The sequence below is a fragment of the Alligator sinensis genome, unplaced genomic scaffold (assembly GCF_000455745.1).
Source record: "Alligator sinensis unplaced genomic scaffold, ASM45574v1 scaffold611_2, whole genome shotgun sequence".
Classification (NCBI taxonomy): Eukaryota; Metazoa; Chordata; order Crocodylia; family Alligatoridae; genus Alligator; species Alligator sinensis.
The window spans coordinates 1,925,359-1,949,964 of NW_005841869.1; the positions used below are offsets into that span (position 1 = coordinate 1,925,359).

The 24,606-nt window shown below is 60.8% G+C and overlaps 1 protein-coding gene across 1 annotated transcript in view; it reads left to right on the top strand.

Annotated features, from left to right (window-relative positions):
* The window catches only part of LOC102378666 (carboxyl-terminal PDZ ligand of neuronal nitric oxide synthase protein-like), a 31,852-nt gene extending 14,253 nt beyond the window's left edge, over positions 1–17,599 (top strand). The window contains exons 3-11 of the mRNA XM_014526522.2: positions 10,619–10,711; positions 11,044–11,102; positions 12,854–12,962; positions 13,566–13,704; positions 14,092–14,252; positions 14,808–14,975; positions 15,153–15,318; positions 15,418–15,739; positions 15,967–17,599. Coding sequence (XP_014382008.2) covers positions 10,619–10,711; positions 11,044–11,102; positions 12,854–12,962; positions 13,566–13,704; positions 14,092–14,252; positions 14,808–14,975; positions 15,153–15,318; positions 15,418–15,739; positions 15,967–16,405 — 1,656 coding nt within the window. The 3' untranslated portion in view covers positions 16,406–17,599. The remainder of the gene's footprint in view (positions 1–10,618; positions 10,712–11,043; positions 11,103–12,853; positions 12,963–13,565; positions 13,705–14,091; positions 14,253–14,807; positions 14,976–15,152; positions 15,319–15,417; positions 15,740–15,966) is intronic.
* The last annotated feature ends 7,007 nt before the right edge of the window (positions 17,600–24,606 follow it).

Sequence of the window (24,606 nt, forward strand, 5' to 3'; positions counted from 1 at the left end):
CCCTTTCGTGATACCACGGGGTGGCCGTGTGTATCAGGCTTTCTCCATCGCTGTCCCCTCCCTACAGCAGAACCCAAATCCTGGTGTGGCTAGTGCCCGGGGGAAAGGGCTCCCAGCCATGGAGTCCTTTACTCGCTCGCGTTGCTGCCGCCCCTGGGGACACACCAGCCTCTTGCCGGTCTCGCTTCCCTGCACCTGAGCTCAGGGCCGAGGAGCTGGGAAATGCAGGCTGGAGTTAATCATTCCTGGGTGACCGGGTGGTGCTGCTGTCCCGTGTCATTAGCATTCCCGGGGAAGGGGTAACGGCCCGACACATCAGCCACGTGGTAAAGAGGCCTCGGAGGTCAGGAGCGATTAGCAGGAGTGGAAAGGGGCCACAGCAAAGCAGCCTCAGATGCCAAGCAGGCCTAACCTGAGGTCATCTAAGGACACCATCGTGGCTCACAATGGGGCAGGGATACCTGCATCATTTATGCAGTGAATACAGGTCCCTGCCACGGTTGCAGAAGCCACGAGGCACTGCTGAAAGGAGAGCACAGGACGCAGCCGGCTCTTTCCCTCCAGCAAGTTTGCATCGCTGCAGCTGGAAATGGAGCGGGGCATGGACCCCGACGTTCGCAGCAGTCACGCAAGGGGGCAGGATCAACTCTTCAGCTGAAGGCCCCACAGCGCCCAGCCTGATGCGCCGCTCCGGGCAGCTGCGCGCTGTCCTGTCCAAGTTCGTGATGCCCACACACTGAGACGTTCTGGCTTGCGCTGCTGTCGCTGCAGAGAGCCAAGGAGCGATGCTGGAGGGGACCCTGGGGGAGAGCAAAATCCTGTAGCAGAGAACGTGTCCATGCGGTGCTCTTCAGCTGTCCTGGCTCCGGCTCAACAAGAGGCCAGCCCTTGGCCCTGCATGAGAAACCTTCTGCCTCTCCAGCATCCCACCGTCCAGGCGCCCCAACACCCTGCCTGTCCCAGGCTAACAAGCCAGCACAAAACTGCCTGACTGCCAGGCCTGGCACTCACCTGACACCTCTCCTGCCTCCCATGTGCCTTTCCGGGGAGGCCTGCTCTTCTCCTTGCCTGCATCTATCTTGCTGGGGTCATTTGACCCCAGCAGACTTCCTGCCTATGGCAAGGGGGCTGGACCCGATGATCTCGCGAGGTCCCTTCCAGCCCATAATGTCTATGAAATCATGCCTGACCTGATGTGACCAGACAGGCCAGCCCCCGCCAGGCTGCACAGTCCCTAACCTCAGCCCCGGCTTTCTCAGCGCCCACCCAGCCCCCTGAACAGAGTACGCTCTGTTCCCCACCACTGCTGCGTGCCAAGTCCACAGCCAGAGGTCAAGGGCCGGACCTGCTGGCATTGCCGTTCCAGGCCTTGCCTGGAAGATGAGGCCTAAAAGAGCAGCCTTGCACCCATGCATGCAGGTGCTGCATTATTTAGCGTGCTCCGCACCGCCACGTGACGGCAGCATCGAGGATTCTCGCTGCATCTTGACCGCTCCAGCCAGAGCTGGTGTTAGTGAGCTCGTTAGCTACCCGCTGTCCCTTCCCCAGGAACTTCCCCTGAGGCTTGCATGCCTGGCTGACAAGGGGGTCACTGTGATCGGGGGGGGGGGGCACGGAAGTCCCACGATGCCGCATGCCTGGGTGACAAGGGGGTCCCTGTGGTCGGGGGGGGGGGGTCAAGGAAGTCCCCAGATGCACAGGGGGAGCTCTGGGAGGAGCGACGGCTTCCTAGACCCCAGATCAGCTCCTGCATATTTCTGCACATTGCAGGAACACTCAGAGGATACAGCTGCAATCAGGGCCCTGTTGTGCCAGGGGCTGTACAAGCGCCAGCCTAGAGGAGTGTGAAAGGGTACAAGCCTGAGGTATGTCTACCATAGGGGCATATCCACCAGGAGCTCGGCTCAGGCTGGATTCATTCGTGCAGGGCACTGTGCAGCCATCAGATGGAAAACGAGGGTGCTGGGCACCCTGAACCGAGGCTGTAGACATGAATGATTCACCCCCAGCCATTGCTTCCACCCCCACTGTACCAGATGTCCCCATAGATGAGTAGTGGGGACGTGATAGCCAGATCCTTCCCCCACAAGTGAAATGGTCCCAGTGAGGCGGTATTACCACCCGGCTGCGTGTGGGTCCTTATTAGACCAGGGGGTTCCTGGGAGCGATGGTCCCACAAAAGGACTTTTGTCCAAGAGGCACAAAAGGCCGGATGATGTCCCCTCGCGTGGGGCTCTCCGAGGGAGCTGGCAGCATTGCAGCAACAAAAAGGATGCTGTCAGCCCAGCCTTCCTGAAAGGGGCGCAGGGGAAGGGGTGCGGCCCTCGTCCAGGACCTCACGGCCTTCCCCCCTTGCTGGGACCACGCACACCTTGCTGTCTCCTTGGGGCAAAGGGGGTGGCTGCAGACAGCTGTGCCCGCGCTCCTTCACAGAGGACATACTTGCTTTCTCCAGGACTTGTCTTGGGAGTGGAGGCAGAGGGAGGCCTTTTAAAGAGGATTTTGTTGCTGCCTTTCAGCTGAACGTGCCCAAACTGAAGGGCCGGCCGGCACTGACCAGCCAGCCGGGCTGGCTCCGGTTTAGTCAGCTTAGAAACCTAGAGGAGTTTCCCTTTGCTGCGCAAGACAGCGCCCAAGCCCAGCGCCTCCCTTCCCGACGCCTCTGGGAACCCTTTGTTCTCGGGCAGCGCCGCACCCTGCGGAGGAGACCGGGTCGTTCACCTCGGCAGAGTCCGTCCTCCTGCCACGAATGCAGTCCCTGGCTCTCGCGCAGCCCACGTCTCCTCCTTCCCTCCAAGCAGGTGCAGAGCCTCTCCGGTGCTTTGAGCGTCGGGGGGGCTGCCCCAGTTACCCAGCTGGGACAGGGAAGGCACTGTCCAGGGTCCCCTGAGGACCAGCAGCTGGAATGAAGTGCCAGGCCCTGGAGGAAGCAGCTCTCAGGGCAGTGCCCCCGCATGCACACGCTTCACACGTCATTCAGCCGCCCCGTGCCTCAGTGTTCTGGGCTGTAAGATGGGGTCATGCCTTCCCCACTCACAGAAATGCCAGGAAGGATGAGCTTTGCAGAAGGCCCTTTTTTGGGGAAGCAGGTGGAGTCGCCACGGCTGGATGCTGCTCCTGTTCAAGGTGTGTGTTAACGGGAGCAGGCGGCACAGGCCCTGGCAGGGATGATGAGCTGTGCAGGCCGCTTCCCGGAAGGAGGGGGTTTTCCAGCGTGCATCTCCTGCTGACCTCCTACCATACAAACATGGGCTTCCTGGGGACCTCAGCCTCCCCCGGCCATCAGCCCCTGGGGAGGCTTTGCCCGTGATGTGCAGCATCCCAGCCGATGCTTTCCCTGACTGGAAGGGGCTGTAGCAACCCGGGCTGGCAGTGCCCCAACATCCACCCGTGAAGCTGCTGCAGGAAGAGCTGGGTCCAGAAAGCTGGTCTGCAGGTTGGGCTCCCGCTGGCTTGTGGCTTCCAGACTGGAGGAGCAAGCACCAGTGGGGCTCTCTGCAACCCCATGAGGCTGTGCGTGCTGCAGCCTAGTGCCCTCCTCTCACACGCGTCCACAGGCGTAACGGGCACTTGGAAGCGCCCAGCAGTGTCCAGCGGGCCCAGGGCTGGTGCAGAGCCACACCGCCGGTCACTTCCCGCTCGCCCGCTCTAATCCAGCGTAGATGAGCAGCCCAAGCCTCCCTCCATCTGATCATGCTCAGCAGCCAACCTGGAGCAAGGCAGTGGCTTCAGTCCAGCCCTTCGGGGCAGATGTCTGCATCAGAAATGCTGTGCTGGGACTTTGGTGGGGATGTTGGCAGAGACGGGCACACACTGTCCAGCCAAGGAGTCCCGGTCCCAGCTCCGACTCGCTTGCTGTCGCTTCCACTTCCCAGCTCCTGGACATGACTGTAGTTTCCCAGGGCTTCTCCGCCCCATCTCAGAGCAGGATTCGACCCTCCTGCCTCGCATGAGATGAGCCAGCGCATTTCTGGGCTTGTTGCATGCACACGAGGCTGCGTCTATGCCCCGTTGCTCGAGGACCGTAGCTTCACCCCAGCATCAGCAGAGCCGGACGCAGGCTCTGGGTGGACGGAGGTGACGCTGCAGTTACGACACCTGCGGCCGGGCCGTCCTCGCGACACTGCTGTCCCTGGCCGCGCTGCCTGCCTCGTGAAACCCGGCCCCCGTTTTGCTGGGGAGAAGGGCAGACTCAGTAAAGGAGGCAAAGGGACTCTGCTCTCCCCCCCGGCGGGGCACCTGGCAAGCATGATGGATGTGGGAGTTGTTCTGTACGAACACAGGAACACCGCCTGTCAGCAAGGGTGGCGAGATGTTTTCTTTGGGAATACAGGGCTCGTGCAGACAAGGCCTGTCTGGAAAAACAGGCAGGAAGGAAAAGAAAGGCCTGAGATAAGGCCACGAACAGCAAGCGATCTTCAGGACGATTAGCCTTTGCCTCTTACTTGGCCAATTACAAAGCTGGTGGAAGCCAGGACAGGAAAAGACCTGCGAGCACAGAACAACAGAGGAGCTCGGGCGGGATTTATCGCCTCCTTCTGAAGACAAGGGGCGTCATTTTGGGAGGGGAAACTGCTAGACAGACATGGGTGGGACCCGGCTGGGACGGCTGGAGAAGCCAGGTGCATGGGTCTCCACCGCCAGGTGGGAATGCTTTAGCTAAGCTAGACGGGCATCATTACAAGTACTTTCCCCCCAGTGCATTCTTCCTCTCCCTAAAGCAAGCGGTGCTTCAGTTTGGAGAGGCTGTTTCATCGCTATACACCCCCCAGGTCACCGAGAAGGACCGGCTGGAAAAGGGCCCAGTCCTCCAGCCCTGCTGGGCCCAGTTGAAGAGTGGGAGAATCACAGGCTCCTGCGCTGGGACAGGTGAAGGCATGAAGCTGGCACGAGGCAGGGTGTCTCTGGAGGGACCAGAGGAAGGGATGTGCTAGCCTCGCCCCACAGAAAGCCGTGGTCCCGGTAGGCAGCTTTTGTGCAGGGAGCGAGCTGCGGGAGCTGTAATAAGTCAAGGAGTGGAAGGGGCTGATTTGAACGAGAAGAAAGGGCTTATTCAGGTTTTGCCCAGCGCTCCCCGCGTCCATTGTGCTCCAAGCTTGCTTTCTGCTCTCTGCTGGACAGCTTTATGTTTCCAAGGCTCATAAATCCTCCCTCCCCGCCGGATGGGAGACGCGCTCCTGTGCTCTGCTGCGTGCTCAGGAGGGTCTGTTTGCACGTTGCCCGGTGACTGCGAGCACCAGCTCCGACTATGACACGCCGGCTCCTCGTGATGCCTTAACGACCTTCGCTCCGTGTTCCCAGGACAGAGGACCTGGGCAGCTCGATGTGCTGCAGGGTGGGGGAATGAAAGCCCTTAGCTACTTGGCAGAGCTGGTAAGATCGCCCGGCTCCAGCCATCTGCTCCTTTCAAAGATGTGGGGGAAACTAATGGGATTAAAAACTATCCCATTCAAACCCTTGGAGCTGAAGCTTCTCTAACATGAGAGCCAAGAGCTGGTGCTACCGGCACCCGTTGCTTGCAGGGTAGCTCCAGGTTCGTGTACAACCGCGGGAACCTGGTTCAGAACGGGGAGCTTTCCGTTAATGTAAACGCTTTAGGCTTCTCTGCATTGTTAGCATCTACAGCCACCCCTTGGCCCCTGAGGCTCCTGCCTGCAGTGGCCGTGGGAGGGAAAGGCTTCTTTTCACATTGCTTAAATAAGCTACTTGCTGCAGCACAACAAGGTGCCCACTTAGGTGCAGGAGCACAAATAGGTTTCCAGCAAGCTCCGGGGATTGGGGACAGCCCTTCCGCGAACGGGGCAGAACCGCACAGGTCTGCCCCTCCTTGCCACCTACCTCCTGGGGCCGTCTAGCAGGCACGTTTGGGGACGGGGTGGATGCTCAGTCTTCTGGAAGAAAATAGCGTGTCCTTAAGCAGGATGCTTCTTGTCACGAAGCCGCTGATGACTGGCGCAGCACCAGGCCAGCTCTTCCTTTCTGTCCCTGGGTCCCTTGAAAGCTAAATCCTCAGCAAAGTGCCTGAAAGCTCATCTGACATCTCTCCCGTGTATTCAGTTTGTCCAATAAAAGCTACTATCAGGAAACCCCCTTGCTTCCTGCATGGATCGGGACCATCACAGCTACAACACTCCAACTTCGGGCGTTGGACCTCCTGAGGTCCCTTCAACCCTCATTTTTTATGATTCAATGAACCCTGCTAAGATTTTTGTTGCCCATTCAGCTAAAATGCTGCGGAGCTGCTGGCTCAGAAGAGGTGACCCAGCCTCTGTGAGGAGGTCCAAGCAGGCTCTGGTACGTCCCTGGCTCTGCTTTAAAAACATCACCTGCCTGACGATTGCAGCGTGCTGGGTTGGGTGCCAGCGGCTATGGTGATTCCCTACAGACTAGCCCCGAAGGGCAGGGGCACCTCCCAAGACCCACAGGCCTTTCCATTTATGATGATATTCTCATTTCCATAACAAAGGCCCCACTGACATAATTAATCACCTTAAGCATTGCTTCCTATTCCTGGGGCTAGCTACCGCATGTCATTTCGAACGCGCATTAGTCCGCTCTCTTTCACTGGCAGACACGTGTGTAATTTATATCTGCTTGGGTGGAATTAGCCGATGAAATATGCATCACCCAGCTCCATTACCATTTTTACTCGTGCAGCTCTTTGCTCTCGGGTACGTTAATATTGCACACTAACAGCGCGCGGGGCCACGGGAAAGGCAGCGCATTACACGCAGATGAATGCAGAAGGGTTTCTAGAGGTTTGGCTTCCTCTAGAACAGAACAGCACTGGAGATTAATGAAGCTGCTAAATTAAAGACAAGGCAGTTCCCCTTTCTGGCTTTCATCCTTATAATATCCCCCAGCTAGTCTCTTGAGCTTGGACAAACCTCTCTCTACAGACCCCTACTCCTGCCTATTGGCCTCTCCAAATGCTAGTCTAGTGTCCAAACACAGTTTTAGCTCCTGCCGGGTCCAGAAGAACAGCTCTGGAGCTCCTGGAGCTGGCAAGGAAACTGAACATGGCCAAAGGGCATTTGATGCTTGGTAACCTTGACAGATGTAGAAGAAACTCGTATATCACTTCAATAACAGGGGAAAATAGCCAAGGAACAAAGAAGCCCAAAGAGCCAGGATCAAGTTAACCCATGAATGCCCTGTGTCCCCTACACCAGTGCACATTTGCCATTGCAGGGGATAATGCTGACTAGCTTGAGCCCATTTTGGAGGAGTTTGTGTCGTATAAACCCGGTGAGCTACAGGCACTTCAAAGGTAGTCCTAGAAGCTCTCACTTGAGAGAAAGCAACCAAGTGACTGATGCTGGATCCTGCCTGCTTCTGCGGGCAGAGATGGAGCAGGAAGCATTGGCCTGAGCTGATGCAGCTCCCCAGTGCGGCGCTGCGGGCACCCCTTGACGTGCCGAGACCGTGGGCCTCTCGGGCTGAACTGGAGCTGCCCCTCAGGACTCTGGGGCCCCTGCAAAGTGCTGCCACCCTGGACCGGGAGGGTTCAACTCCTTGCAGCTGCATTTCAGGATGCAAAGAGCTTCAGCCGCTTGGATGCCAGGTCAACTACTGTCCTGCCCTGTCCCATCTTGCTTCCAGCTGAAGACTTGGCATGTCCCAGCCCCGGTCCATCCTGCTCGGATCGATGTTCACGGGTCGTGAGCAGGCTCCAAGCGCAGGTGAAGGGTGAAGCTCCAGTGCCTCTGCGGCAGGCGGGTCTGGGCTGCATGGCTGAGGGGGCAAGGCAGGAGGCGGATAAGGAGGAGCCAGGGGACGCCGGCACCGGCTGGTGCAGGATCAGGCCTGCCACATGGTTCCGCAGAGTCTCAGCATCCCCCAGGTGCTGCCAAAATCGCTCTTGGCCAGGACCCTTTCCATGCAGGACCCCTGTCCCAGGCCTGCTCAGGACCCGACTGCTGCTAGGGCAGGGGGCGGCACCGAACAGGGCATTTGCCCCCGGGGAGGCTGTCTCCCCTCCAGACACATGCACAGGGCCCAGATGCAGCATGCATTTCCTGCCACATCTCTGCACTCCCCCCTTGCTGCTGCGGTGCTCCGGTCCCCGAGCCCAGTCGCTCTGCAGCATGGGCTCACTCTCCCCTTCTGCATCTGCACCTTGCTTGCAACGATGGGAATGAAGCAGGATTTGTGCTGTGGCCGCAGGCCCCATCGGAGACTTGTACAACCACCTGCGCCTGGGACAAGAGAGCAGGCAGTGGGTCAGGAGCGAGGGGCTGGGTGCGGCCACGGCGCATGAGGGCGCGATGCAGCTGATGACAGCCACCGCCTGAGCGTGCGAGAAGTTCACACGGTCTCCCAGGACTTCAAACCGCACCACCACCGTGGCCCTGCACCCCCGCAACCATTAGCATTCACTCCTGCACTCGCAGCAGAACGCGTCTCGCAAATTTAGCTGCAGATTCACGCGTGCCGGGGCTATAGATAGACTTTTAAACAGCTGGTCTCCGAGCAGTAATTCACGGGAGATCAAAAGGCTGCCGCTGAATCGGGGTGGTGCCCGACGCCGTGGGCCTGCTGGAGCGCTGGAGGTTTAGGAGCAGCGATGGCCGTGACGCTATCCCTGCCAGTGCCTAAGTACCCCTAGACAGTCCCTTCCCACCAGACAGTGCCCCTCACCTTACCCAGCCCCAGGGCAAAGTGCAGAGCCCAGGGGTGAGAGTCATGCATCACCGTACCCCACGCCTTGCAGCGGAGTCTGGTTTGGGGGTGATGCTGATGGGGGAGACGCCTGTGTGAATCCACACGCATCAGGAAAGCACCAGCCACCGCAAGGGCAGCCCCCTGCCAATGTCCGGGGGCAGACGCTTGGAGAGGAGAAGGGCGAGCCACGTTCCTCTTACGCAGCAGCCGCCTGCGCCTCTGCTCTAGGCAGGACACCAGGCGGATGAAGCCCCTGGGCTTGCTCGGGGATAGAAAGTTGATCTCCCAGACAAGACACGGGGCCACTCTGGGAGTTTTAGAAGCAAAAATGTCCAGCCCGAGTTGTTCCAGCTGCCAGCCAGGCAAAGGAAATGCTCCCCTGGCCTCGCACACGTGGTGCCTCTCTGGAGGTGCAAATGAGCAACCACAGGCAGCAAATCCCTGGGTCTTTTTTATTTTTTAATCCTTTTTTAAATGTAGCCCCTTTCAAAACGAGCAGTGATTTGAATCTGTAAGGAGCTGCGAGCCATCCCCTCTCTGAGCCAGGAGAGGCTTTCACAGTCGCTGAGCTGCGAAAATTGCCTTTGAAGGCAGCGCGAGCATCTGGGCTGGGGCCTGCGATGGAGACCGACAGGCCTCCTGCGCCGCCGAGGCTCGGGAGAGGTGCTGAGCCGGGCGGCAGCCCACGTAACGTGGACGTCGGTAGCCTCCGCGCTGCTATTTGCAGGGGTGGAGCTATCAGGCCGTCCCGGCAATGGCTCCCTTGCTGATTCCCCCAGCTCCGTTACAGCGCAGTTTATGTTATTAGGCTATTAAAATGGGGATTTATAATCCCTGCTTTCAAGCTGCGGTAACTTCTACGTCAAGGCAAGCCAAAGCTTTTTTGTTTAGCTAGAGGAGATCATGACAGCAATACTGGCTCTGATGGGGCCCGGTTGACTTAAGCCGGTCAAAGATCTGGCCAAGGGAGGCCAGTTTCTGAGTGAGGAAAACTCAATATTGGGCACGAGACTTGTGTTTCAAAACGAAGCCTCAGAGGGGGCTAAAGGATTGGGTCCATGCACAAAGCTGCGAGGTCTCGTGGCTGTTTCTGCTGGCTGTATCAAAGGCAAGGACTCCTCGCTGTGATGGGATTGGGAGCGGGAGGCACCTGCAGACACGGGGCTGGACTCCCCTGGGGGCAAAGAGGCCCTCGAGGTCGATGCGATTGCAGAAGTGGCCGGGATAATTGCATCGCAGTCTTCCCTCCAAAGGGAAACCACTCCTGTCTTCCCCGCGTGCTGCAGCACATGGACGCAGGAGTTGCCGCGAGCCGTAGGTTTCTAGCTTGTCCTGCCAGCGCTTCTGGCGGAGGGTCAAGGCCTGCCGGCACTTTTGAAGGGCTGCATATGGGCACTTCCAAATGCCGGCGGAGTCTGGCGGCTGCTCCCCTTCTGCGAGGTTGCAAGCACAAGCCAGGCAGCCTGGGCTGTCTCCACCTGCCTGAAAGGCCCACGTGTGTCCCCGGCTGTCCACCTAGCATTGCCCAGCACCCAGGTACCCTGCACCGCAGCCTCTGCCAACACGCTCCCCTGCCCTGCAGTCATGCCGTTGGGGCAGTCGCACCCAGGGCTGCTGTCCAGCTTGCTTTGCCTCCGAGCACGGAGCGCCCACAAAGAGCAGACAAAAAACCTGGCCCTTTCCATCGAAGCGGCCCACAACACTGAGCTCAGCCTCTCCCTGCTAAAAGGGTCACTTTGAATGAAACCCCAGACTCCCGCGGCTTTGGCGGCGCGCCAGTCGCACACGCTGTGCACAGCGGGGTGGAGCGGCAAGCGCGGGACCAGACAAAAAGACGGGTTCGTAAACCTGGCGCTGACTAGAGCTGCCCGTTGGGAGGAGCGGGGTGGGGGTCTCTCCCCAGGACTTCCCATCTCTGCTCACCCCGGTCTCTCTCCCCTCCCCTTCTTCGTAGTATGAATTCAAAGCAAAGAACATCAAGAAGAAAAAAGTCAGCCTCGTCGTCTCCGTGGACGGGGTGAAGGTGATTCTGCGCAAGAAGCAGAAGGTAGGACTCCGCGCGCCTCCCGGGGAGCGGGCTGGGGGGACCCTGGGGTCTACGCAACCCTGTGCCGTGTCTGCCCATGTCCAGCAGCGTATGCCGCGGGGAGGTCCTCTGTGACCAGAGCCAGGCCTGGGTCCCGATCCCGTGCCTGCAACCCCAGCCCTTTCCCCATGCTGCCGAGGCCTCGTGCCTGTCTCACTTCACAGCACCTGCGGTTGCTTAGCTCCGCACTCGTCCCCGACAGTCAAACCAGGACCTGGGTTTTGCCTGCTGGTCAGCAGGGGTTGGCATCCAGCTTTTGCGGTGCTTTATGCCCCCTCTCCTCTTCTTTGCAGAGGAAGGAATGGAGCTGGGACGAGAGTAAGATGCTGGTGATGCACGACCCTGTCTACAGGTACGTGGCCCAGGGTCCGCACCCAAGGCAATTAATCACATCTCCGACCGCCTGCAGCCTAGCTCCTGCAGGCTGACGTGCCGCCCGCCCGGCAGGCCTGGACGACACAAACACCGCTGCTGAATTCCTGCTTCCTAAAGGCCCCGTCGCATTGCTTAGCACAACCTACCTGAAAACAAGTCCCCCGTTATAAGTGCAGGCGAGGAGCACCCGGGGGCGAGGGGGTGGGACTGGGCTGAGAGGTGAAAACCACTGGCCTTCCCTGCTAGGGGCAGTGCATCAAGGCACCGATATCCAGGAGGAAACTCCTCCACTGGTTGCCTCCCAGCCCAGACTCGCCCGCCCTTTATCTTGTCCACCTAGAGAAAGAAGCAGCTGCTCTCCTTCCTAGCGGGACCTGTGGCAGGGCTCTGCGGGCACAAGGTGCCGACCCATCTCAAGCTCCCAGACCGCGCTGCCCTTGCCCAGTGTGCATCCACGCGCTCCCGGCACCCTGCAGCTGTGAGCCCCACATCTAGCACCCTGCCCCTAAGCACAGAAAAGCAAAGCCAAGAGGTTTTGGGGCTGGCGGTCTGTAAGGAAGGTGTTTGGGGCACTGCAGCGGTCTGGTGCCAGCAGGGAGGGTGGAGGGGAGGAGCGAGGGAACAGCAGGGTTTAGTGCCCAGAAATTGGTGGCGAACCACCAAGCAGACCTCCTTTCTGAGGGCTCTGAGGTGGTCCGGGCCGATAGATCTGCTAGCCGGGAATTGCAAAAGCACGAGGCAGGATGCCCTATGTTTTCAGCCCAGGAAGAGGTCCCGAGGGAACACGCTGCTGTGTTTTTACCTCTCTCCCGGCGCTCTTCAGCGCTTCCGGGCTGTTTGCCAGGCAAAGAGAGTAATTTCACTAGATTCTCTAGCAACACGCTGGATTGTTCCTAAAATAATCACCGTGGAAGAGGCGCTTGTGACAGGATCCAGGGAAGTGCTTTTGATAATTGTCCCGATTGAAATTTCAAAATGACGTGCGGAGGCAGAAGAAAGAAAGGTAAAGATGCAAATCTGTGCCTCCGGTTCCCTCTGCATGTGGAGTGGAAAGGCACCGGCCCATTTTCCACCATATAAAACAAGCTGCCTGGAATAAAAGGTAAAAAAAGAAAAGAAAAGATCTGTGCAGCGGAGCCAGGCCCCTGGGGAGGATGAAAATCTTTTGAGCCGTGGATGGGCCATGGAGCCAATTCACCCGCCTCGGTTGATGTAGCAGAGGGAAGCTGCCTTTTGTGCTGCACCATCTGCCTGGCGCTGATGATAATGGGCCTGTGCTACAGGCTGCTTCTCTCTGCTCTTCGCTGCGTCTCGAGCTAGGATAGAAATCAACTCGCTCTGCAAACACAGCTCTCCATGCCCTCGCGAGGGTGCTTGGAAAGCCCCTCTGCCAAGCTGCCCCTGAGGCAGGGGGTCCTTTCCCTGGACTCTGCCCCATCCAGCCGTGCAGTGGATGGGCTGCTGCTCTCAGATCTGGCTGCTTTATCCTTGGCCCAGCAGAGCAGGGGACCGAGACAAGCAGGGGAATGGCTAGGTGCTCGGGACTGCGAAGATTAGATGAGCTGGGCATTTCTGCCCGTGGTCAGGAGAGCAGCATGCAGCCTCCCATCCCCTGGGATGCCACGAGACGCCTGCGTGTCCTGCAATCAGAGCCACCGCAGCCCTCACTGGTTCAATGAGCTTTTCCAGTGGGTTCTTGCTCATTCGTGCTGTGCCCGTCTCTCCTAGGATCTTCTACGTGTCGCACGACTCGCAGGACCTGAAGATCTTCAGCTACATCGCGAGGGACAGTGCCAACAACTCCTTCAGGTGCAACGTCTTCAAGTCCAAGAAGAAGGTGCGTGTTGCCAGGAGCTTGTTAGGGGTACGGGCCCGTGGGCAGGGTGCAGGAGAGGGTCCCCTGCCCCGAAGCAGCATGGGGCAGAGCTAAGGGGAGAAGTCTGCCGAGGACTAGACATCAGGAGGCGCGACTTCACAGTCAGGGCAGCTAGGATCTGGAACCAACTTCCAAGCGAAGTGGTGCTGGCTCCTACCCTAGGGGTCTTTAAGAAGTTAGACAAACACCTTGCTGGGGTCGTTTGACCCCAGTACTTTTTCCTGCCATGGCAGGGGGTCGGACTTGATGATCTGCTCAGGTCCCTTCCGACCCGACCAACTATGAAACTATGACTCGTCCTGACTGCCCAGAGATGGAGGCATAGTCTAGACCCCGTCCCCCCCAGGAAGAGCAAGCAGCTGGGGAGTCCGGCTGGTGTCCACAGCCCAGCACACCTCCTCCCAGCCATCAGCAGGCCAGGGGGCAGCAGCTGCACGAGGCAATGCATGTCAGACTGCTGCCTGCCTGGGCTCCCCCAGTGTCTCCTCCATGGCAAGATGGATGGGAGAGGACCCCATGCCAGCCCTGCCCCACAGACATCTGCCCTCCGGTCTCGCCCTGCAGAGCCAGGCCATGCGGGTGGTGCGGACGGTGGGCCAGGCTTTCGAGGTGTGCCACAAGCTGAGCCTACAGCACACGCTCCAGAGCGCCGACGGCCAGGCGGACGGCGCCAGCGACAAGTCGGAGGAGCAGCCGCTGGAAGGTGAGCTGCCGCTCTCTCGGCCCTGCACGCAGCTCTCCTAGACCGGGGCAGAGGAGCCAGGGGTTGGGACGGGGGCCTTGGGGACACAGGCTGCAGGCCAGGCTGCCCCGGATGCTTGCACCTGTAAGAGCGCTGTGCAAACATCGCAGGGGGTCACCGGTTGCAGCTGAGCCTCTCGGGGCAAAGGAGCCCACCCGAGGCTGCGCGGGGAGCTGGTGGCAGAAACCCCTGCAGCCTTGACCCCTGAGGCAGAGCTGGTCACTAGACCAGACCTGGAGATGCTTGCCGCAGCTGGAGGTGGGTCCTCCAGCCCCGCTCCCAGCCCGTCTGCATGGCTGGCCCCCGGGCATCGTGACGCTCTTATGTGCTTTCTTGCCTCGCTCGAAGCTCTGCAGATGCAGGGAGCCAAGATGGCAGAGGCGGATGATGCTGATGTGGACTCTGACGGCATCTGCCTCTCCGACCGGGGGCCCGGTGAGCTGCTGCCCACCCGGGAGGAGCTGGGACTGGCAAAGCCTGGGCTGGCTCTCATGGACCACAACGGCCAGGTAACACGGTGCGGGAGTGGGGGCCGTGCTCCGAGCGCTGCTCCTGCAGCTCCACAGGGTACCAGACCCGCGGCCACCTGCTTCCCCCCCTGCCCCGCTGCCTGGAGAGCCCGTAGCAAAGGCAGGCAGGGTGGCCACACTTCCTCGGCATCACCCCACACTCGACAGCCCCAGCTTGCATGGAGCCGGGCAGCGCCACGTGCTCCTCTGATAGCCCCCGCCAATCACCCAGAGCACAGCTCCCGCGCGGGGCGGTGAAGGTAGGGCAACGTGGCCCCGGCTGAGAGCCTCTCCCTGCTCAGAAAAATCCCCTCCCTTGCTGCGCTGGGCTGAGAGCGCCTGGGTTCAGTGGGATTTGTTGCAGGGGCTTGAACGGCCGCCACGTCCCGGGGGTCGCACTGTAGGAGGGGCTCAGCCCAGCGGCCAGTCCCGGCATCGACTCCCCGTTCCAGCTCCCCCGTGCGGCACCGCCCGGCCCCAGGCCTAAATCTCACCAGGCTCCAGGTGGGAGCCGGGAGTGGCCAGAGCCGTTGGTAAGGGCATCTCTGTGCCTAGGACGCTGAGAGCTGCTCCGTGTGCCCGTCGGTCTCCCAGCAGCTACGCAGCCCTGGCAGCCCCTGCTCCTCCGCCTCCGTGACCCCCCTGGCCTCGCAGCACTGCCTGCAGCTGCTGCAGCACCAGCTCCTCCAGCAGCAGCAGCAGACCCAGGTGGCCGTGGCCCAGGTACAGACCCCTGCGTCCCCCCCACCTCTGCCCTGGGGATCCCCACCTCGGTGCTCAGGTACCTCGAGCCTCCTGCTCCAGGCCAGGCCCTCGCTGGGAGCTGCCGTAAAGGGGAGGCTCGTGGAGCCCCTCGAGCAGCTGGGGGGAAGGGACGCATCCGCCTCTCTGCCCCGCCAGGTGCAGCTGCTGAAAGACCAGCTGGCCGCCGAGACGGCCGCCCGCATCGAGGCGCAGGCCAGGGTCCGGCAGCTGCTGCTGACCAACCGGGACCTGCTGCAGCATGTCTCGCTGCTGGTGAAGCAGCTGAAGGAGCTGGAGGTCCAGGTGCGGCACCGGCACCCAGGTGAGATGCGGGGCAGCCCCATGAGGGCACGGCCCGGAGCGCTGGCACTGCGGGGCACGTAGCCGCTAACCCCGGAGGCTTCCCCTTGTGTGTCGGCAGTCGACCGGTCCCTGCAGAACCTGTCCCTGAACCTGAAGAACCACTACAGCCTGGAGATGACCCTGCCCTCCACCTCCACCCCCGCCAGCATCCTGGGCAGCCCAGTGGCCCCCAGCTCACTGGGCACCAGCGAGTCCTACCTCAACCTCCTAAGCCTGGACAAGGGCCGGCAGCGCCCAAACCCCCAGGACGGGAATGAGGGCCCGGCAGGGCAGGACAGGCTGGGCCGGAGCGTGGAGGGCTCAGAGGTCAGCGCCGGTGTGCTGCCCAACGGGTCGGGCAGGCAGAGAGCGGAGGATCCCGGCGGCAGGGCAGACGACAGGTAGGGCAGGGCGCCGGGGCCGTGCTTCCTGCGTGGGGGCGGCTCTGAGCATGTGGGGATGGGGTGGGCAGCAAGAGGGGGCCGGGTGGCCACCCCCGCAGCCAGAGGCTGGAGCAAGACGGGGGATGCCTCCGCAGCACAGCATCCAGTGCCCCCCGGGAGGCTGCAGAGGTCCTGGGGGAGCCGGGCTGGGAGTCCCCCGTTCTCAGCTTCAAGTGTCTCCCCAGGCCACAGCAGCCCATCCCCAAGATCAACCCGCCCCCTCCCGTCCTGCGCAAGCGGTCCAGCAAGACCTCGCCGAGCCTGGAGGTGGAGGCCAAGCCCGAGAGCACCGTGCCCGCCAGCCCCCGCGGCTCCAAGCTCGGCGCCGAGACCTGGACGCCGGCGCCCGGCACGGAGCAGCTCCCTTCGCAGGGGGGCCCAAGCAAGGACCGGGTGGGGCAAAACGGGCATGCGTCCCCAGCGCCCGGCCCGTGCCGACAGCCCGCGGGGGGGCCCGGACCTGGGAGCCCAGGGACAGACTGCGGCAGTGCAGGTGGTGCCATGGACAACACGCCGTCGTTCTCCGCGGGCAACGAGACCTGCCTGCACATCAGCTTCTCGGAGGATGAGCTGCTGGAGAACGAGCCGGATGAGGCCCCGGGGCCCAGGAGGGTCCCTGCCTAGCCTGGCGTGGCACGGGGTGGCTCACGTGTGGCCCCGGGGCCAGCCTAACCCGGGAAGTGCTCTGCTCAGGGCAGCAGGGCCGGCTGTCCCCATGCAGCGCCCCTGCCCCGTCTGCACCAGCTTCCCACAGGAGCTGTGGCCGAGCTGGGCTGCCAGGCAAAGGAGCTGCCATCACAGCTCCCATCCCAGGCTTGCAGTGACCTGGCTGGGTCCTTGCCACATACCAGAGGACAAGCAGATGCCATCAGGCACCCCGGACACCTGGGCCAGCTGACTGTCAAGGCCCAAATGTACTGCTGCAGCCCCTCGTGGGGCTAACACCAGCCCAGCGCAGCCCCCGGGACGCAACCCTAGGCAACGGGACACGGGGACTCCAGACTGGCAGTGCCCTGTGCCGCGTGCTCCAGGCTTCGGTGACCAGCACTTTCCAGGTCACTGGAAGCCAGTCTCCAAGCATTTTCCCCATCACTGTCACGGGCTTCGGCGCTGGTTGCAGACCGAGCAGGGCAGGCGGGTGGGTGCAGAGCTCGGCGAGCTGGGAAGCAGAGGCCTCTCGGCCCCTCCGAGCCCAGACTTCCCCAGCGCACGCCAGAGCCGGCTGCACACGCGGCTCTGTTCAGCCTTCCCCGGGGCGGTGCCAGCCTCTCCCACTGCCCCCACTTGTAGATTATTATTAAGAGCAAAGCTGCATTGTCAGCGTGTTTTATGTCGCCTGCCCCGTCTCTGCCGCAGCTCGCCCCATGGACAGGGTGGGCTGCGGGGCAGCCAACACTGCTCCCGCTGCAGGCTGGCGGGGACCAAGCGTTGTGTCCCAGCCCCGGGACGGCTGCTCTAGGTGGGTCAGTGAATGCGCTGGAGGTTCGGGTCGGGAAGGCGTTGGTGGGCGATGGAGATGGGCAGCAATGGTATCGGGAGCCAGAAAGCAGCACAGCTCGGGGCTGGCGGCTCCACGAGGCCCAGAGCGACCAGACCGTCATCGGCTCACGGTGGTCCACCTGCCGTCTCACACCTGGGAGCCTGGGCGGGGAGTCCCGGCCTCGCAGGCAGTCCCTATTGAGGCAGGGCCGGACCGGAGAGCCGTGCCGACCCGCGGACTCGCCAGCCCCCAGCTGGGGTGTGCTGCAGTCTGCTGGACACCAGACAGGAAAGGTGCATTTCCAGCCCGTTAACAGACCTCTCCGGGAAATAAACATGTCCAACTTCCATGGGGAAAAGGTGGTTTTTGCTGCGTGCCAGTCGCCAGGGCTGGGACGGCATCAAACCCTGTGCTTCAGCTGCTGGGAGGGGACCCGCAAGCCACCACTCCATCCCACAGCGACATGGGGGCTGCTTAGATGCGCCCCGACCTTGACACTGGTGGCGGGTCCAAGGGGAGCGGGGCAGGCCAGCTGCACCACCACATGCACAGGGAAAGCCTGGGCCCAGCCTGCTCTCTCGTGGTGGCAGCCAGCATTGCACCTGCCCGCATGCCTGCAGGAAGGGGTCTGGCCCCCTCAAGTGATGGAGCAGGGCTGTTCCCGGGGTCATTGTCAGCAGAACTGCCCAGCACAGCGCGGCTGGTAGCAGGGCATTGCTAGCATGGTCCGGACAGGAGCGGGGAGGGTCGTACACGAGGCAGCCCTGGTCCTTTCTCTCCCAGTGGGTGATGACGGGCAGACCCAGAGGTGTTTGATGTTTGCAGGAACAAACGCTGCAGGGCAAAGCCATCGCCCTTCCCGCCACGTCTTTGCTTGTTACCCGCTGGACCTTGCCCTAGAAGCTGCATCTGTGCTGCTCCTGCAGCCAGTGCTCTGGTGCCCGCAGCCAGTGCTGCTTCTGCGCTTTGGGTCCCCCTGCAAGGGAGCACGGGGACAGGACCCAGGTGGGAGTAACGTTGGCCAAATGCACTGAGAGGCAGGAGCTAGCCTGGCTGGGGGGCAGTGCCAGCCAGCCCGGCACAGAGGCAGCACCTGCCACGGGCCTGCAAGCTGCTGCAGCCTCAGACGCTCACCTCGATTTCGCCAGGGCCCCTTTCAGCACGGCTGTGTTGGACCAGGGGCTGTTTCCATCCAAGACCGTTCCAGCTGTAGCTGCAGCATGGCACTGAGCTCGAGTCCAGCATGAGCCCGGGGCATTGTGGGGGTTTATGTTGCTGCCTCCACCTCCATTTCGGCTCTCAAGGGCATATGGCCGCGGCCCCGGCCCCTCCAGGATCAGGGTTTGCTTTGGCTGCAGAAAGGGCCTGTCCAGCCCACGCTGGCTCCCGCCTTCTCCCCACTGTTAATGGGATGTCGCTGATGAGCTGCGACTGCAGCTGGCACCGGCGGGCTGGAGGAGAGATGCTGAACGTGCTGCCAGCAAGACACCGACTCAGAGCTGCCCCTTGCCCGGGCACCCTCCCGCTTGCACTCAGCGCCTGCTAACCGCGGCTGAGCATCCAGGCCAGGCCAGTGCCCGTGGGCCTCAGGCTGCCCGCCTGCCATGGGCCTGCCGGGCACGATGCTACCTGCTCCCCACATCACCCTGCCTAGCCAGGACCGGGTGCCGGGCTCTGCACCTCTGCTCTGCTGGTGGCCACAGGGGCTGGAAGCAGACAACCGCTCCGATTCACACCGGAGCGTTTTGGGCCACCCCAAAATCCCAGCCTTGGCAGCCGAGCTCCCTGCCCCATATCAGGTCCCGGGGAGTTATCTGCGTCCACGCTTTGCCTGGGAACCATCGTGGCTCGTGCCACTTGATGGCCACGTGGAGGCTTCCAGGACGGGGCCACTAGGGGTCAGCCCTGCTCCACTTTCCCGGCTAGCTCGGTGCACGTGTGGAGCGCTCGGGCTAGCCAACGTCTGTGCTGGGGCAGCCCCCCAGGCCGTCTGTGCACGCCTCCCCGTGCCCCCTCTCCCGAGCAAGCCACCGGCTCAGCAGCAAACGCCACCACCCACGGGGCGAGGCTGAGAGAGCGAGCGCCCTGCCCACGCCAGCCCCGGGCGGCCTCCCCGTGGGAAGCAGGCTGTGGGTTTCCCTCGACAGCTGCAGGATGGACGTTCCCTCCCGCGGCGCGGCCCTGGAGTCTGGCCCCGGGGATGGGGACATGACACGTGGCGGGCTGCACCTGGCCAGTGCAGAGGGGCTCTCAGGATGGACACAAGACAGTGGAAATGAAGCCCCACAATAAGCCCCTGTTGCCCTCCTCGCTCTCCCTGCCCCACCTCGCTGCCTGGCAGGAGGAAGGTGCACAAGCTCCCCGCAGAACGGGCCCCGAATCCTCACCTCAACCCCTGCGAGTATCCAGTCTTACAGAGGGCACTCGCCTGGGCATGAGAGCATGGGTGCCCCGGCTTCCCTGCCGAGCCCCGGCCCACCCAAGCCCACCCTGCTCCCTGGCCTAGAGCCACGGCTGCAGGTGCTTGCTCTCAGCACCGCGGCCCATGCTCACAAGCCCAACGATGCCCTGGAGCGCCCGGCCTGAGAGGGACCGCGTTCTCCACCCAGAGCTACGGTGCTGACGGGCACCCACGCCGCAGGCCTCCTGGGGCAGCCGCCACAAAAGCCAAGGTGACGCTACGGCATGGCATAGGCAGCAGCATGCCCCACAGCAAGGCACCCCTCCCTGCGACACGGGGGGCCAGCACAGAACGAGGGCAAAGCCGGACAGCAGACGAGCTGGTCCGGCTCCAGGGTGAGCGGAGAGGGCCTTGTGCACCAGCTGGGCACGCAGGAGGTGGATGAGGATGGGGCCGAGCTGGCACAAACCCCCACCCCTTTCCCAGGATACCACACACCCTAGACCCGCTCTGTCATGCGCTGCCTGGCTCGAAAGCATCGGGTGGGTTTCACACCCTGCAGATATTGATGGGGGGCTACAGGAGGCAGGCTGCCGCAGGAACCCCCGGTCTCACACCTGGCACCGTCTGCATGCGGCATCACATCCGGGAAGCAAGGTGCGCACGTGTGCAGACATGCTTGACATAAACGTGCATGCACATGCATAAGGGCTGTCCAAAGTCCTTCCATTGACCTCAGTGGGCTCTGGATCAAGCTCTACCGGGGGACCTGGTAGAGCCCCCACCACGATTGTTTCCCCCTGCACTGCCCAGCCCAGGCCACAGTTTCAAGCAGTTCCCATCTCTTGGCTGCTTGGTGGCTGAAGGCAAAGGACCGCGAGTACTATGTGCGCCCATGTCCCAGGTGGTACTATTGAGCCCTTGTGCCACCGACAGTCTCAGGAGGGGGGACAAGCGCAGAATGGGCCTATGAACCTGGATCCTGCTTCCTGCCCTCCAGCTGCCCCCCAGCGCCGCGCCTGCTAGCTGGGCAGTGTTGTGTGGGCAGACCAGGAGCCTGCCCCCAAGTCAGGGCTCTTCCCTAATCTGCAGGCACGGACGAGCATCTGGGACCAATGCAAACTCACGCTCTAGGAACGGTCCGAATCCATCTCCAGCTCATCGCGCTGCCCTGCGGGGAAGTCCTGCCGAACTTCATGGGGATCAGACCGAGTGAGGTCTTTAGAAAGGACACATGGGAAATGGCTCCGATCGAACTGGTTGTCTCGATACCCTTCCAGCTGGATTTTGAGACCATATTGTACGGCTCCATGGAAGGGGGGCAGGTCTCTTATTCAAGCACGTAGAAAATACTGTCCTTTCCATTCTCCTGATGGAGAAGGCCTGTAGAAATGTAGGTGACAAGCCTTCTGGAAGACAGCTGGCTGTAGGGGCCACACTGCAGAAGTGAACGCGTTCAGGGCTGGGGGGACGCGGTTACAATCCAGCATTTTTATTGTGCTTCCTTTATGGGAAGAAACTTTTTTTCCCTTTGCTGTCTGGTAAGCTGCAGCAATCATCAGGCAGGCAGGTGGTAAAGATTCATATCCATCAAACAATGCCATTTAGTTTGTAACCTGTGACTAAATCTGGTGTTAGCTTTAATTTCAGAGTCTGCTTCAGGGCTCGCTTGTTAATCTCTATGCAAAGCAGATGAAATGAATATGCAGCATTTTGGATGTAATTGTACAGCTTCAATTCAGCACTATAATTTTCCAAACAGGATCTTGCAATCAAGCTTCTATTCATTAGTGTATAAACAATTTAGTTTCTCAGCTCTCCAGTATGCCAATCATTTCAATGGAGTGAGCATCTCTGACAAAAAGGAGGAAAGTTTCCTTTGTGTAACAGAGGTAAAAGTTGCCGGGTAACTTTCGTCCACTCCATGGAGGAGACGCGTTCCGCCTCCCTCGAAAGAAGTCCTTTGCTTTTCGTGTGCCCAGGAAGTAGCTCTCGCGATGCTTCTCCTAGGTGAAAGCTTCCCCGAGCTGCCCAATGCCAAGGCATTTCAGCACCCACGTCTGGCTGCGTGGGGCCACTGAACTCAGGTACAGACCCCTGCATCCCTCCACTGCTCCTCAGGGCAGCGCCGTGGGGATCCCTGGCCTGGCAGCTGCACCCCTGGCCTTGCTAACAGCCGAGCTGGCTTGGTACTCGTGGCCCCTGCTCCACGCCAGGCCCTCACTGGGAGCCCAAAAGCTGCTCTGCGGGCAAGGCTTGTGGGGAGCATGGATGTAGCCACCTCTGCCCCGCCAGGTTCAGAGTGGGTATGTTCTGCAAAAGCGGTCCTGAGCCCCAGCCTGCTTTCCATGCTGATGCTGGCATGGGGGAAGGAGGCAGGTTTTGATCAGAGATGGCTTCGACCACGAAGCGGCGGTGGAAACCCAGCACCATGCCCGCGGTGATGCTGGCATGTATTGCTCTCCGTGCGGTTTGTGTGCGGGCTTCCAGCTCTTCTGGATGTGGGTCCCACAACGATGCCGGACGAGGGCACCGGATAAGGTGGGCCAAGCCCCTTGGCGGTGGGTGAGCAGGGCATGAGCCCCAGGCACTGCCTAAGGCGGGGTGCCAGAACAGAGCTGGAGGGCCCCCCGACCCCTGCGCCCCACACTGTCCCTTCAGTGGCCCTGGCTCCTGGTCCAGCCGTGGGGAAGGCTGGGAAGTGGCGACAAGCGCACGATGCAGGAGCAGCAGCCGGAGCTTCGCTGCTGCCAGGGAGACGTCACCTCCTATTTTTGCTACTGAAAACCAGCATTTTTTCAGCTGCTCAATGCACGTCAGCGGCAAAGGGAGGAGGCAATGTCTCCCTCCAATGTCTGGCCACTGCCTATTTGCCCTGCCCCTGCCGGAGCTGGAGCTGGAGCTGGAGGGAACGGCCTGGGCGCTGGGCGGCCCAGTTACGCCTCAGCTTCTTGGGGGCCACTCAGGAGTGGTGCTGGGGGTTTTGGGGACAGCACGGTCCTTTGCAATGTTACTGCAATGTAGAGGGGACCGTGCTTGGGCCCTGTGCAAGCTGCACCTGGGAGCACCCAGGCACCCCAGAGCCCTCTTGCTGCCTACACCTGCAGCCTCCCTGGTACACTATGCAAAAAGCCCTTTTCCCGAGGCTCAAAGGCAACGTGGGCAAACCCCTGGGCTGCCTCTCCAAGGCTCCTAGCCCCTGCTGTGCTGACAGCGTTCCTGGGCTCTGCACGCACAGCGTGCTTCAACCTCTTCTTCCCACACGTGTCTCCAAGCAGCATGGAAAACAGGCCACGCTTCACCATCCACTGGACCGGCCTCTCGCCCTCCCCGCAGTGCTGCACCGTGACGTGGCCCGTGGCCCCCGTCATCCCCAGCGAGCGGAGGATGGAGCGGCTCCGGCATGGCCGCGAACGCTGACAAAGGGACGGAGCGCAAGCAGAGATGCTTAGCACGGCCTCCATTTCCAAATGAATATCGACAGTTCTAATTGCAGGCCGCCACGCAGACAGCTTATTAGTTCATCACAAAAAAACGGTATTGAACTCAGAGCCCGCGGTATTCACAGAACTCAGCAAGACGCTCCCCAGACAGCACAGTGAACTAGGCAGGCTAGCAACCTCCAGCAAAACTAATTACTTCCTGATTGTCTAAGGCCACCCACTGGGCATAATAGTATAGACTAAATTTGGCATATACATAACTAAGCACTCGGCACCAATTTGCCATACAATAATCATCCTCTGCATTGCATAATTAAAATCTGATCACTCGGAATAATTATTTCATATGCTAAGTCTTGGGTGAGGATTGCATAATGCCAGGAACAGAAAAACGTGCTGGAGGAGAGGAACCCTCTGGGACTCGGTCTGTGCCATTTTCAAAGCACCAAGAGGTCTTTGTTCCTATACCTGCCTCCCAAAAAGGACAGCAGCACGTGATGCATGAGGCTGGACAGACTCGAACGATGTTGATGCATCTGTCAGCATCTCGGTGACATTGCAGGTCTCTGCTGCAAAGCCCAAAGCACTGGAAACAGGCTGGGCCTGACACGCCTGCACTCTGCCCCTTTACAAAGCATGGGCTTGACAAGGTCTTTCATCACAGGAGCTCTCGACATGCAGAGAAAGCGCTGTACGTTAGGCACACAAAGGGACGGGGAAGGCAGGAACACAGAGCAGTTCCTTGTCCAAAGCGTCTTGTGCACTAGGGAGGCCGGAGTCATTTCTGAACCTTTTTTTGGACAGCTTTGATGGGTTGGCCCCTGCGCCCCTTGAGGGTGCTGCCCTTAGCCGAATGGGAGCTGTGGTCCCAGCCCACATGCTGGTCCCCCAAGCCCACGGAAAGCAAATGGAAAAGCTCAACAGCTCCAGAATAACTCCAAAACCGAAGCTGGAAAGGGCTCAACGGTGAGCAAGGAGCAGTAGGAATGACATGCCCCTAATGATACTACTGGGGAAGTCACCAGGAGGCCCTGGAAAGGCCAGGTCGGCAGGGAAGGGGGAGATCACCGCTATGCATTCCCTGGGGCACACGCCTGCACTTTGGCTGCCGCCAGGGATCCTCTGAATTTTCCTTTTCCCGTGCATTTGCCCAAAGGGCTTTGCCAGCATGGAAGGGAAACGTCCCGCTCCTCCACGACGCTGCCACCCCTGCCCTTCCCAAAGCAGGGTGCCGAGCTCTCCACCTGCAAAGCCAGGAGGCCTGACGGGCGCTGCCACTGCGATCCCACCCCTGCCAGAGGCGTTGGGAAGGCCGCGGCAATAAAAAATAAAGTGGAGCAAGAACGTGTGTGTCTAATCCATTAGCTGCCCTTTGAGGGCTCCCCGGGGACCCCGCCAGAACAAGAAAGAATACGTGGATGTTGCAGAAGGCCTGGCACTTTGTCCCCGGGCCAAGCCGCTGGCCGCGGCCACGGCTTGTGCAGTCCAAGCTCATAAATCA